The sequence below is a fragment of the Maylandia zebra genome, linkage group LG16 (assembly GCF_041146795.1).
Source record: "Maylandia zebra isolate NMK-2024a linkage group LG16, Mzebra_GT3a, whole genome shotgun sequence".
Classification (NCBI taxonomy): Eukaryota; Metazoa; Chordata; class Actinopteri; order Cichliformes; family Cichlidae; genus Maylandia; species Maylandia zebra.
Window position 1 is genome coordinate 37034753 of NC_135182.1, and position 15280 is coordinate 37050032.

Consider the following 15280-nt stretch of genomic DNA (forward strand, 5'->3'; position numbering starts at 1 on the left):
ATCACATTATTATTGTCCACAGCTCGCCTGATGCTTCCTGTCTTACCTCACTGCTAGACTCGAGTTTTGGGACAGACACTTTAGAAACTGTGAATTGTGGAACTGGAGACGGGGTGAGACCAGTGTCCACACGGGAGGAGATTTCTGTCACTCCCTGAATCTGGAGCAACCAACACAACAAGAGTCAGAACCTCAGGAGGATTTTAAAATCTGCACAGTATATTTAGAAGATGACTATGTGATTATCAAGAGATTTGTGCTTCAAATGTCTTTTTTATGGTTGACTACGAGGTGACTTCACAGAGATGAATCGGTCATTATTCACCAAATAATTCAAACAAGACTTTGCCCAAAGACACATTTCATACATAATTAAATAATTGATCGGACATATGGACTGTTTTTTCTGAGATACTCTTTTTGTAATTGTGCAAAATCATTTTTTGTAACTTTTTCATTTTGATGGAAAATAAAACATCCATCTGTTCTCTTCACCAAAAAAGGGGGGGGGGGGGGGGGGGGGGGGGGCGGGGGCTGAGTAAAATACCAAAATAAAAAATAAATGAAAGAATTCAAATCTGCTGATAGTTTGGTCAAATCTCTTGGTAATCGTTGTTCACTGGAGGCCTAGCTAACCTGAGGCTGCAGCACGGCTGCTTCACGTGTAAACTCCTGAGCAGTAGAAAGCATGTGCCCACTTTGCACTCTTGTTGATGTCAAAGCAGCTTGATAGCTTTGATCAGCAGCCACGGCGGCGGCCTGCTGCCTTAAGTCCACCTCTACAGCCTCGTCCTCTTCAGCTCGACCCCCCTCGACAAGCGCGGGCTGACGGACACGAGCAAGGTCGACGGCAGCCACCACGGTGGCCACTGCCCCCGCTCTTTTCCCTCCCTCAGCCTGGAGACACAACAGATCTCAGGACATCCAGCACAGCGGTACAGAAACAGACAGGTTCATGGGGGAAATCACTTTGGTAAGTATCTCCATCCCCTCGTTCAAAGAAAAATACAGAGCTGGGAGAAAGACCTGATTTGCCCAAATTTGCATATAGACTGGGTTTAGTTAGCTCGACTCTGTTAACGCAGGTCTAAAACTCTGGGCTGGATGGTTGTCCAATAAACAAGAGGCTATTGAATGAGCTTCAGAGGTAGATCTTGGATTACGGGCAGAGCCAGATTAGCTGTCTCCCCAGCTTCCAGTTTTTTGCAAAGCTTAGCCTGACTCCAGTTATCCAAATGAGATAATGAGGTACTACGGTTTTTAAAGCCTGACCCATGCAAGCTTAAAGGTTTAAAGTCATTTGAAGACAGCACATTGGTTCATCTGTTTGTCAGCAGTAACATTAGCTGCAAAGAAAAGTGACAGCCACAATCTTGTGGCGACACAATAAAACAATAAGACCAGTCTTCTGAGTTAAGCTGAAGCGATCTCAGACACATCAGGAGGATGTGGTATCAGGAGGACATCAGGTATTCTGACAGCATCGTCAGCTGAACCGAGCCAGGCTTGCTCTCTACTGGAAACAGGTGCTAAAGTCTTGTGGTTAAACACAGAGGACACAGCTCTTTGAGGGTGTATTTTCCTCCTCTTCTGTGAGTAAAGATGTTGCTTCTTGGTTTTTAAAGTTTTCACATGTTTCCCCCCCTCACCGTATGAATCTGTGTGGGGCTGAAAGAAGTTACAGTCCCGCCCAGCCTGCAGAGATGTCCCATCCCTCATCATCCAGGGTAAAACGCACATCATCAGCTTCAGATGATTCTCTTTTCATTTCAAAGACCAAATGTTCAGACTGCTGTGTGATGCTGTGCCAATGATGTGAATATGAGCAGGGCAAACAATCAGGCACATTAGAACAAGGAACACATGGAAAAGAATTGGCTGTAAGGTGGAGGAAGGTGGATGGCAGGTTCTGTTTTTCAGAGTAAACCCATAATACCTTTAAACAAGGACCTGAAATCCACCGCAGAGGCTGTGAGACATGAACGTCACAAATAGAGAAGTGGAAGTAATATTTCATGACCAAACACAGTCAGGAAGCTGATGGTAACGCAGCTGAACCCGAAGAAGAGAGACTCAGGAATCTGGGAACCTCACGTTTCATTGAAAATGCCCATTTTTTGTGAAGTGTCTCCTGGAATGGTTTATCTGTGGATGGGAATATGTCGTGCTACCCCAGGGATGCTCACCTGTTTGACCATGGTGACCTGCTGCTCCCGGACCAACTGAGTGACAGTCCTGCCCTCGGCCACGTAGTCTTCCTGCTTCCAGGGCGGGAGGACGTCACCGGCGGCCTGCTTGTGTGCGGCGATAGGGGACGGGACTGCCCTGAAAGGTGAGACTGAGAGTTACACAGCTGCCCTGATTGGTTTATTCATCGAGCACACCGATCAGCAGATCTCTGTCAGTAATCATTCGCTGACTTCTTTCCATGTAAAAGTTACGAACAGGCAAATAACAGCCAGCGTTAACCCCTCCCAGACTCTACCCACCTGACAGGCGTGGGTGTGGGTGCCTTCACATGTCTGACAGGTGACGGTGACTGTTGCCGTCCCCCGGTCACCTTGGCCACCAGTGATGGCTGAGTTGGTGACTTGGATGTGGGTTTCGGAGGAACTCTGGGTGGAGTCTTGTGAGCCAGCTCTGCGCCCTCTATCTGCATCTCCATCATGGCGGAGGCCTGGAAACTGGCCTCCATCTTCTGGGGACAGACAGCAGAGTTCATGAAGTTAGATTAAGTATGAGTAAATTAGACAATCACACATTTCTTTGAGGATTTTTTTACCTTTTCTACTCTGGTGTGTCGGGTCTCTGAAATCTGGGCGGTTGAAATCAAGGTCTTTGTTTTCTTTGCTGGAACGGCTTCTTCGCCTGAAAATGTCTCTTCTTTAGTCTGTGTTTTTCATCAAAGCAATTTCCAAAAGGAAGAAGAAGCAGAGACGAACGGTTCTTACCCTGAACCAGCAGTTCGGCTGTGGAGGTGGCCCGTCCGCTGCTGTTGGTGGCTGTCACCGAATACGTCCCAGAATCCTCTGGGAAGGCTTCAGCAATCAGCAAGCTGTGCAGGTCTCCGTCCTGGATGATTCTGAAGTCGGTGGAGCTCTGGATCTCGGCCCCTTCTCTGTAGAATTTTACCCCAGGTGCGGGGATCCCGGTGACTCGAACATCCAGCCTCACCTGGCTGCCCTGTCTCACCGTGGAGCTCTGTAGTCTCTGAATGAAGCTCGGAGGAACCGTCTCCGCTGGAGAAGGAGGTACAGGTCGCTTTATATCAGCTGATCTCAGCATTTCGTTGTGCAAGTACACAATAAAATAAAGCCAGTTTATGACTTTTTAGAAAACTGAATTTTTAATAACAGTTTGTTTTCAGTTTGATTCAGACGGGTGTTAAAAATCAGCTCATGATGTTGCAACGTCTGCCGACCGTTATCCACTGCTGTTTATCCTTTGAGAACTCTGGATGGCAGCTAAATGATAACATATACACAAACAAACCTTCTTTACAATCTATAAATATCAAAATTTTAACATTAAAATTTGCTGTTCGTAGCAGCTTTTTTGAAAAGAAATGTATGGGAAATGTTCATGGAGCAGAAGTGCTTTAGTTTACCACTTGAAGTCCTCCTGTGAGCTCACCTGTAACTAAGAGTTCGGCTGTGCTTGTGGCTTGTCCAGCACCGTTGGTGGCTCTGACAGAAAATCGTCCGCTGTGCGCGGCGGTCACAGCAGGAATCCTCAGAACAGCGCGGCCATCGCTGAACGAGATCTGAACGCCGGGCAGAGCGGCAGCAGAAAGTACCTGGCCATCACGGAACCAGCTCACCTCAGGAACTGGAGAACCTGCAAAGAGATGCATGAGACTCTGTCGGAGAACCCACAAACCAACATGCACCAAAGGATCCGGGACTAAGACCTGAGCCACAAAGTCAGTGCTTTCAGTAAAACAGTGAGATTTTAATGCATGAAACAAAAATGTGAAAGGAAAAGCAAACGACGAACGAGTGGGAGAAACTTTATTAAGAGTTTAGCAAATTTTCATGTTCAACTTTTTATTTGAAATTTAAAAAAATCATCTTTAAGATTAACGTTGTTCACATGAGGTTTTCAAATTGTTTAAAAATATAGAAACTGAAAATGTGACATTTATTTAGCTAAAGTAGAAATTAAACATTTTAAAACTGGGTGGATGGATTCAAAAATACAATTACTGTTTAAAATATACGAGAGCTTTAAAGGAAATAAGAACTAAGATCAATACAACAAAGAGTAATTCTTTTGAATCATGAGACCGTCAGTGAGATGAAGTCAGAGCAGAAAAACGTCACTATCAGGTTTGTTTTACCTGGTTAATCATGAAAGAATCAAGACTAAACTTCAGAAGCTTCATATGTTTCCTTCATGTGGCTTCATCGTTACCTAGCTCGACCTGCAGAGCCGTCCCTGTGTGACTGATTGCACCAGTCTGTCAGGAGAATAAAGGACGGCTGCTCTTATACTCACTGGTTAAACTTAGAACAAATGACATTTCTCCTTTTAAGTCAAGCAATCATTGGGTCAAAGCAACAAGAAGCAGACTGTTCTCCCCTCAAACACTGCCACCAATAGCAAGCAGCAATGCAGCAACCATCTCAGCTCCCTGTGGTTTGGGCTGTTTGGACTTAAAACAGAAAACTGAGGGAGAAAGGCTGAAGAGCCAATCAGGAGCTGTCTGTGTAAATGTTGGCACATGCTTCCCCTGAGTTCCTGAAAGGGAAAGGCATCTGCTGAAATTCTGTCAGCTTTATTTTTATCACAGGCATTGACTCCAACCTTCCAAATGTCAGAATGTCCCTGAAAGCAGCAGCAGCCTGTAAAAGCCTCGCTCGCCACGAGAAAAGAAAGAAAGGTGACGAGAACATTTACCCCTCAAAAGTCCATCATTTCTCTCTATAAATACAAAGAGTCCAGATATGAATGTTGCACAGTCTGCAGTGAACCTCTGTACCAGCTGCATGGCTTCAATGTCTAATAGTTTTTATATGAACTTTAACATTATTTCTCTCCTTTCTAACTAATGAAGTCAAACATCTGCTCATTCTTTGTATCTCCAGTGTAAATACAACAGTGTCAAACATCGTCCTCTGCAGAACGTCACCATCACACGTTTCTCTTACCACTAACTTGAGCCTCGAACGTGGCGGCACTACCCTCCAGTGCCACGACGCTCTGTAGCGGCTGCGTGAACGTCGGCGCTTGAGTTGACATGATGATCGGCACCCTGGAACACAAACGAGGTGATCAGCCCAGAATAAAGAAAACAGCAGCAGGCTTTGGTTTCATTGGCAGAGAAACTGACAGATCAGCAGCAGGTGGAGCTAATTCTCCACCTGCTGCCACTAAACCAGTGCAGGAGTAGAGCAGCCACTAACAGCTGCAGATACAAACAAACCTGCAGCCTTTTTAATACGAATGAAAAAATCATCAGATTTTCACTTTATTGTTTCAGTCATTGCAGGACAAAAACGAGATTACAACATGTTTTTACAAATATGTAGATTTTATGGCTGCATGAGATCAATGCAGTGAGATGAAAGATGAATAAGTGCTGCCAGGCTGAGGATGCAGACTGGGTCAAAAGGTGTGGAGAACTGTGGGTGTAGCTGGGTGTAGCTGGGCGTGCAGAGCAGCGGAGGAACCAGAGTGGAACCTAATCTGAGCAAATACAGAGAGACGTGAGAGCAGAACAGCCAATCGGACGGCCTCAGGCTGGAGGCCGAGGTGGTGGAGCAGCAGATGGAGGCGAAGCTGCAGACGGAGGTGGAGCATTGTGGATGCTTCTTCTCATAATGTTGTTTCTCCAGAAAACTTCAATGATTCAGTTTCAGTTTAGCTGCTGTGTTATTTGTTGCAACCTGTGTTTACTAGTTTATTCGAATCCGTATTTTAACTTTATCTTCTGTGATCAAATTTAAAACTAATAAAACAAGTTTTATGTTAAATACTCGTTTTGTCAAATTTTACTTTCATTGAGATAAAATAAATGATTCATTCAGTCATTTCTTTCTTCTAGTGCTGATCGCTCATCCTATTCTTTATATCACTTCCTGTTTCCCACGCTGATGCTGACATCATCACGCTGCCTGCCTTCTGTGAACCAATCAGCTTCCATTCTCTGCTTTAAATCACAAACACGTGTTTTTCTGCTGCTTTTCTTGCTGTGTGATACATTTCTTTCCTGATAATGTACAAATGTCTCTGATATCCTACATGTGCATATCCAGATTGTTCGTTTGAACCTTTAGATTTCTTTAGTCTTCACACTGGACAGTCCACAGGTGAGTAAATGGTTGTGACGTGCACTTGGGTATGTTGGCTTGGGTATATTCTCTGTTCTCTCAGTCCTTTGATTGGCCGTGTTGTTGTGATGTCATAGCTTTGTGACGATGCTAAGGTGTAGCTGATCCCCCGCTGGGATGGTGCTGTAGATCCTGTGTTTATAGATGTAACCAACATATAACAGAAACACTTTTCTGATGTTAGTCGTTGTTTGCAAAGGTTGAAGAACATTCGTACACTTTCAGCTCCGTCCATCGGTCCACAGAGCCCGTCTGTGTCACAGGGCGAGAAAGCTCTGTCGCGTTAGAACCACAAAGGAAACGAGAACCTGTGAAAGCCCATCGAGACGGTCACCGACGCAGCAGCTACTGCGACTCATGCAGCACGCTCTGGGTGGAGACGTGTTAGATAACCACTGTGTGAAAGAGTCACTGACCAATCATGTGGCTGAAGTGACTCCTGTGAGGACGCCTCATCAGTCCTTCAGCAGGATGATGTAACAGTCAGGCAGAGCTGCTTCCTCTTAACAGTGAAACTGGTTTAATGATAACTAAGTAACGTCTGCGTGAGCACGCCGAAGAACAAGCTGCGCGCTCACAGCAGTGTTCAAACGATCAGAGACGCTGACAAAGGGTTTCAAAGGCTCATCAGCGGCAGCATTAACTGACTATTATGATCTAAACACTGCACAAACTGGGAGTCCCCGTGCTGATAAACAGCTTAGGATAAACTATAGTATAGTTTATCCTAAGCTGCTGTAAATAACAGAGCAGAAGAAGAAATCCGGTTTTTACACTGAGGTGACCCAAACTCTGAGCTCTGCATTCAGAGTTGCACCTGCATGTCGTGCTTGCCTGGGTTGGTAGGAACACAGGATGCATTTGACTAATTGATGAAGTGATTAACTCTACTCGGGTTTGTGTTGAGGGACACATTTACATGTAGTTAAAAGCAGCTGGATGGAAATGTGCTGAGTGTCTCTGCAGCTTCACTCAGAGGTTTGAGTTTCAGAGCTGTGAGACAGGTGAGACGGACGGCGGCTATAAATGTCTGACGGGCGGCAGCAGCTGCAGGTTTGCACTTTTACAAAGAACATTTATGCTGCCGCTGACACAGAGATGAACAACATGACTCTGATTAGCATGCTGGAAAAAAACAAACTGATTTTAAATAGAAATAAAAGTTTCCCTGAAAATACAAAGTCTGATGAAAAACTCAAATGTGTTCTGGTGTGAACTGTTAAAGGTCCACTGACCAAACACTGATCATGTCCACTCTGCTGTGACCTCAGTGTGGACGTGGACCAGTTTGTCTTCATTGATATAAACAAATTCAATTCAACTTTATTTATACAGCACCAATCACAACAGCATTCAGCTGAAGGTGCTTCATACTGTAAACTCATCCATCATCTTCAACATTTAATTAGCTGTTTCCAAGTAATTATAACCATCAATCATCAGATCAGATCTAAAGCTGAGTCTGCTGTTTTAACTCTTTGGTTCCTGATTTTACTGCAGACTAAAAACCATAATAACAATAATAATAATAACAACGACGCATGTTATTAGTCAGTGCAGTGATGCAGTGGATCTTCTCACAGGTTCGTGATCTTTAAATAAATGGAGCTCGTTGTTGTTTCCACTTCATGTGACACAAACTCTTACAGGTGAAATGTGCTGTGGAGTGTTTTTATCCACCACATTGTTATTTAGACATGATTCTGTGTTTATGTTGATTTTGTTCTAAAATCTCTTCGTGGCAGAATTTGGACTGAAATGTTGATTAACACAAATCTTTGATTTTGCTGTGAAATCTTTTCAGACGAGTCACTGTGGGTTTTCCACGTTTGTCTCCACTCATGTTCTTATTTCAAGTTTCTTTCTCTCTGCACTCTGGTTTCATGTTGCTGACAAATAACCACGTTACATATTATTGAAGCGTTAAATTAAATGGTTCTGATTGTTGATTATTCGCTGTGGTTTTTGTAAAAAACAGAAACAAAGATGTTGTGCTTTCAAAAGCTTTTTCTGCCGTAATTAATTAAAAACATCTTTTGTTTTGTTTTTTTATTTTGTTACAATTTTATGAATTTAAAATTTAAAACCTCAATTTTCTCATCATAAAATGGAACCACATAACGTGTTGGTTATAATTATAAGTGTGATGAAATTAGTCAGTTTATTGATATTATGAGACTAAAGCTCGGGTAACATAAAGTCATTTTTATACTTTTTTGGCACAAACAGGCTTCCATACTTATCTGAGAATCAAACAGTCAAAGCTTTGATTCAAAGACAACTCCCATTGAAACCTTATAATGACAGGAATAAATGAAATCTTTCACCTGTAAAAGCAGCTTAATGACACTTCATGTAAATGTGACGATCAGATCAAAGACACGAACAAACATGAAGCCGTTTAAACGTCGTTCCTTTTGTGTCCACGATGCAGCTGCAGTAATCCTGGTTTAACGCTGGCTGCAGTCTAGCGTGCAGCTGTTTCTGCTGTCAGACAGTTATTTAAAAACCTTTACTGTCACATGGTTAACATCTCGAGTGTGACGTCGCATTTATTGACTTTGGACGCTCAATCACAGAAACCCTGTAAAAACGTACAGCTGGAGTCTGAGGACGAGTGTGAAGCTCCTTAAAGTAAGACTAAAAATCCTCCAGTGCTGTGAATCTGAAGTCTGTGGAAACAGGCTGAACCACTCTCACACCTCTTTAAGGAGCTGGTGATCAATAATCAGTTACTGGTGATTGATTTGTTCCTGCTCTCTGACTGTGACACTGAACGCCTCGCTGGGACAGCTGCTGCTCTTTTTCAGCGCTGTCAGCTGATTTCAGGCAGAGTTGTGAGTCTCTCACCTTCTCTGTGAACTTTCAGCACCTGATCAGCTGATCGCAGCCTTATCAACAATCAATACGAACACTTCGCTTCATCATAAGCCAAACAGGATCAGACCTGATAAACTCAGCCCATATTTACAGATCGAGCTGAGCGACAGATAAGGCAGTGGCCAAAAATATCCACCACCCCCTCCCCAACCTCGAGCAGCTTGATTGACAGACAGCATGTGGCGCATAGCTGGGGGTGAAGTGATAGCCCTGCTGCTGATTCCCTTAAAAAGCCATCAGCCGCCCAGCTGACAGTCCACTCTCATGCTATCAGCAGCTATTCTTGGCCTTCCTGGGGTCAGTGCACAGCCCGCTGAATAGGGCCAACCTGCAATCTGCACCCGAAAAACATCAAACCAACACAAAACCCAAACACAGTTCACCCAAACCCCGAGCCCTGACCCCCCAATCGCCGTAAACCCCACGAGTCAGCATCATTAGGGGACCGGCGAGTACTCACTTGTATCACAAGAGTGCCTGAAATGATGGGACGGAGCCCGTCAGAGCAACGAGCAACGGTCTCCTTATCCAGGAAGGTTTTTCCAGAAAAATCCAAGATGAGAACGGTCGAGCCTCGAAATATCCCCCGAAAAAAAACAAAACTACACAGAATAGAGGCCGTGTAGTTTTGCTTTCCCTCCTCGCAATCCCTCCACCCGAGGCGAGGTTGGGAATGCTCAAACTGCTCAGGAGGGCCCAGATGGTGCTTTAGGGTTTTATACCAGGGGGACAACCTGCATCATCAGAGCACCGACGCTCCCCATTGGCTGCTGAAACACTCAGGGGGCATGATGGGACATAGCAGCCATTTATGCACCCTGCAGCCTGTGAGGCTGCCCACCCCGATCCTCTGATTCGGATCAGGCTAAGAGTGTGTGACGGCAGCTCGTTCACACACACCTGAACCTCCGTGTTTTAAAGGAATCGCAGAGAACAAGTTCATCTGCAGACCCAGAGTCACTGAGAACTGCTGAGCAAAAGGAGGCAGAGGCTGTTCCTGTCAGTCAAAGCCCCCCTCCCACCGGCCGGCTGTTACAACACCCCAACAAACCCACGCTTCATATCTCAGGAGTCAGCGGAGCTCCTGGGGCTCATCCTGTGGATCAGAACCTTTCTGCTGCTTCATGGTTTGGTAGCAGAGTTTAGTAATGCAGCTGTCAGTCGTCCATCATTGTCCTAGCTTGACCTGGAGGTCAGTTAAGTCCACTAATGTAAGAAGTGATTTCGGTGACAGCACATTGTGTAAGTTGTGTATTGTTGCTCTTTATAGACACTTTCTGTTTGTCTGGATCCGTTTTCATGAAAATTTGGTTGCACCTAAATATTATTTACATTTTTTTTCAACATTTTGCTTTTTGACTTGTTGATTCCTGAAGGTAAAATCTGCCTTACTGAACTGTACACCTGAAGAGTGTCATGAGTCTCAATCTTGGTGAGTTTTTCCTGCTTTTATCAATCAGGTCATCCAGTGACAGATGGAAGCAGTGCTGGAATCTACTGCAGGAATGTCTTAAAGACATAAAGACCTGGATGGCCGCTAACTTTCTGCTTCTTAATTCAGATAAAACTGAGGTTATTGTACTCGGCCCTGAAAATCTTAGAAATATGGTATCTAACCAGATTCTTACTCTGGATGGCATTACCTTGGCCTCCAGTAACACTGTGAGGAACCTTGGAGTCATTTTTGACCAGGACATGTCCTTCGACGCACATATTAAACAAATATGTAAGACTGCTTTCTTCCATTTGTGCAACATCTCTAAAGTTAGAAATATCCTGTCTCAGAGTGACGCTGAAAAACTAGTTCATGCATTTATTACTTCCAGGCTGGACGACTGTAATTCATTATTATCAGGAAGTCCTAAAAACTCCCTGAAAGCCTTCAGCTGATCCAAAATGCTGCAGCAAGAGTCCTGACAGGGACTAGAAAGAGAGAGCAGATTTCTCCTGTTTTGGCTTCCTGTTAAATCCAGAATTCAAAATCCTGCTCCTCACATACAAGGTCTTAAATAATCAGGCCCCATCTTATCTTAATGACCTTGTAGTACCATATCACCCTATTAGAGCACTTCGCTCTCGCTCTGCAGGCCTACTTGTTGTTCCTAGAGTATTTAAAAGTAGAATGGGAGGCAGAGCCTTCAGTTTTCAGGCCCCTCTTCTGTGGAACCAGCTTCCAGTTTGGATTCAGGAGACAGACACTATCTCTACTTTCAAGATTAGGCTTCAAACTTTCCTTTTTGCTAAAGCATATAGTTAGGGCTGGACCAGGTGACCCTGAATCCTCCCTTAGTTACGCTGCAATAGACGTAGGCTGCTGATTCCCATGATGCACTGGGTGTTTCTGCTTCACTCACCTTTCTGTACTTAATCATTAGTTGTTAAGCTCCGGCTCTCTTCCACAGCGTGTCTTTTTCCCGTCTTCCTCCCCCTCACCCCAACCAGTCGCGGCCCCTCCCTGTAAGGACAAACTGGTTTAGTTGCTGCTGTTTCACACGTGCTTGTTTCTTGTTAAACATCTTCCTGTGGAGGATTACATGTTTGTGTTTCCACCAATCACAGTTAAGCTCAGATGTGAAGCAGCCCTCACTCGTCTTCACATTAAAGGTGCCTGAAGTGACACAGCTGTTGTCAGTGGTGTGAAAGCCTCAGCAGGTCGATGGTGTGCAGGACTCATCGTCTGTGGCTGAAACAGACTCACACTGCGGTACTTTATTCACAGCTGTGATCTTGAATGTGTTTCTATTGTAATTCTATTTTTAGTCACAGATGTGAGCGAGCGTAGTGAGAGTTCCCGTGTCTGCCTGGCTGGGCCGTCTGTCGGCTAAAAACAAGCTTCTTCACAGGAAGTTAGCCGGGACTGAGGAAACTATAAATCACAACAACAACGGAAGACTGGGAAGATTTATTGGTTTAGTAAAATGTACTAAATTAAACACATAAATGAGGAAAGCTGAGACTGACTGCAGGAGGCTCCAGGCCTCATGAAACACGTCCTTACATATAGGCAGTTCATCACGGCTGCTCACAGATCTACTGTTAGAGGAGACGTGGTTAGTGACGGCACAGGAGGAGCTTCCAGTGTTTTAAGAAATACTTATTTCATGTTGTAATTCAGGCAGTTACCAGTTAAGGATTTTGTGATCTAAACTGAGGACTAATTTTGCCATATGAAGCCTTTTAAATGAAAATAAAGATACTTTGTCACAGGACTGACAGGTCAGTACAAAACTGGACTCAGCAGGTAGGTTTACAATATATTTATTAGTTAAACTGGAAATCGTGACAAGGCAACAAAACATAGAGCTTGTTGTGGCCTGGGTAACGTGGCTCGGTGGACGTGGATCTAAAAACAGGGAACGGGCGCAGAGATGCAGACTGGAACGGGACAGTTAAGGAGTCACATTGTAGGAGGAGGAAATGATGGGAGAGGGGTGACGTGATCCGGAGTGAGCTGAGCGGTGTGGAAAGGCGGTGTGACCTGCGATCCGGACGTTCCTGCGATCCGGACGTTCCTGCAGGACGGCAGGCAGGTGAGACACAGAGTGATTTCCCAAATGGAGAGACAAATGTCAGTGTGAGGCTTAAATCACTCTCTTGATGGCCTGCCATCAGCTCCAGCTGTGAGGAAGTGGAGGAGGACGTGGCCCCGCCCAGGGACGGATACCAGGTAGGCTCGGGAGCCTGATGGAAAGTTCCAGCCACAGACCCGGACCATGACCCGAAGACTGCAACAGAAAAACGACAGAGACAAAACGCAAAGAGACAAAGAACACACAAACATTCACTGCCAGGTGCAAACGTAGCCCATGTGAGGTTTGCAGAGCACTGAAACGTAGGAAGGACCAGAGTGTGAGCTCGTTAGAGGGATAAGACACACGGGCTGCTTATTCAAGTATGAAAAAGGTTCTCACAGGACAGCAGTGAATATTCCACCAACAAGTGTAAGCACCACAAACAAAGAGACGTTTTCCTCTGGTTTGGACTCTGTTAGCTTTAATCGGACGAACCAGGATCCAGTCAGGTTGTTCCAGCGTCACACAGGTCACCTTCTCCTTCAGCGAACACTGAGCAGCTCCTCGGGGTAACGAGGTGTTCAGGTTAAGAGGTTCATCATCAACGATGGTGATTTTTCATTTTTATCTTTGTTTGTTTTTGTATAAACAATGAAAGGTGGTGGATTAGCCAACTGGTCATGATCAACTCTGGGCTGGACCAATCACAACACATCCGTATGTAGGTGAAAGGGAAGCGATTCGTGCCGGACTTCAGCTGGAATGAAACAAAGACACAAAGCTGCAGTTATTCTGTGTCTTTGCTGCCCAGCTGCCTCTTCTCCTCTCATTCTCCCCCCTCCCTCTCCTGTTGCTACTTCAATCATGATCAATGATCAGCTGATGGTGATCGGGTGGTCAAGGCGCGGACTCCCTCCTGAAGTGAGCTACTTTTTAATATCTGAAACTTTTTAAATATCTGAAACCGGTTGCTACTGTTGACCGTACATCGAAAGCTTTGAAATGAATTCTAGCCTCTGTGTCTGATGACTGGCTGCTAACATTAGCTTCTTTGTTCAAATATTATCTATGTTAGCTATGGCCTCCACAGTCACCTGACCTGATCCCAGTGGAGATGGTTTGGGATGAGATGGAGCGCAGAGTGAAGTTAAAGGATCAACAAGTGCTCAGCATCTCTGGGAACTCCGTCCAGGCTGTTGGAAACCATTTCAGGAGACGACCTCACGGAGCTGATGGAGAAGAAGAGCGAGCAAAGCAGGGATCAAAGTAAAGGGGGCTGTTACAAAGAAGCTAAAATATAAATCATGATTTGAGTTATTTTATTTTACACTTTTGTGTTTACTACATGATTCCTACATAATGTGTTCATTGATATTGTTGATGGTGATGGAAATAAAGAAAAAACATTATGTGAGAAGGTGACTGACTATGCTGGATATTACAAGTTATTTTCATGGAGGAGGATATTTTCAGCTAGTAGCTGCTTCAGATTAGTTGTACCTGGGCAACGTCAATGTTTTAATGTCAGCATCCTCACTTCTGATGTTAACTTGAAATATATGCACCTCTTATTTTCTGATGAGAGAAGTGTGGAGCTGAAGGTTATCAGCTTGCTAATGCTCGATTCCTAATGTGTGAAATGACCTGCAAATGCTGTGCTGAGACACTTAATGTCTGAATGTTAATCTCACTGTAACATTATCATTTGTGAATGTCAGAAGCAGCTAATACTAACTTACTAACATTTGTAATTAGGCAGTTGCTGTTTTTGCAACTACCTTGCTATAAGTAGTTAAACTTGGCAGTTAATGTAATCCTGACTGACGCCGAGCATGTAATGCTGATGATTTCTGTGTCTGAAATATCTATTGTCATGTACCAGTAACTGAGTAAAACTACCAGTTGAATAAACCCAGCTACACTGAATTAGATTCAGCTAAATTAACGAGTACTGACCGCCTAACCTAACCTAACCTTAGCGTTTAAAAATACATGATTGAATGGGTAAAGTGAAAGTCTGAGGCTGTGCTGCTGCTGCTGATCCATTTCTGTCTCTGCGGCTCAGATATCATCAAAACTAAATGTGTTTAGACCCTGGAGCCATTAGAACTGCTCAGAGCAACAGCGCCTTCTAAAGGCGCTCAGGAGTACTGCAACAAACCCACACTATCTGCATTCACTGATGAACTTTATCTGCATTCACTGATGTAAAGCAAACGTATACACAGTCTGATTTTTACTTTTCTTTATGTGACATCAATGTACGATCCAATCGAGTTACTGTCATATTACTTTACTTTTCTTTGTTTTTTTAGTATTATTTCATCGCTCCAACCTGAACAAAGAGCATTAATAATTTAATGATTCATGGCAGCATAGTGCACGGTGATTAGCAAGAAGGTCGTGAGTTTGATTCCACCACCTGGCCGGGTTTTCATGTTCTCTCCGCGTACTTCCTCCCACAGTCCACAGGCATGCAGTTAGTGGGGTTAGGGTTAGTGCAGGGGTGGGCAACTCCGGGCCTCGAAGGCCGGTGTCCCTGCAGGTTTTAGATGT

General features: G+C 44.4%; 1 protein-coding gene across 6 annotated transcripts in view; it reads right to left on the reverse strand.

Annotated features, from left to right (window-relative positions):
- The window catches only part of ttn.1 (titin, tandem duplicate 1), a 175520-nt gene extending 165614 nt beyond the window's left edge, over positions 1-9906 (reverse strand). For all 6 annotated transcript variants that reach the window (XM_076874611.1, XM_076874610.1, XM_076874609.1 and 3 more), the window contains exons 1-9: positions 9673-9906; positions 5151-5254; positions 3634-3837; positions 2952-3239; positions 2783-2868; positions 2490-2698; positions 2187-2325; positions 637-897; positions 47-160 (exon numbers count right to left, since the gene is read on the reverse strand). In XM_076874611.1, the coding sequence (XP_076730726.1) occupies positions 47-160; positions 637-897; positions 2187-2325; positions 2490-2698; positions 2783-2868; positions 2952-3239; positions 3634-3837; positions 5151-5241 (1392 nt within the window). In that variant the 5' untranslated portion in view covers positions 5242-5254; positions 9673-9906. The remainder of the gene's footprint in view (positions 1-46; positions 161-636; positions 898-2186; positions 2326-2489; positions 2699-2782; positions 2869-2951; positions 3240-3633; positions 3838-5150; positions 5255-9672) is intronic.
- Between the last annotated feature and the right edge of the window lie 5374 nt (positions 9907-15280).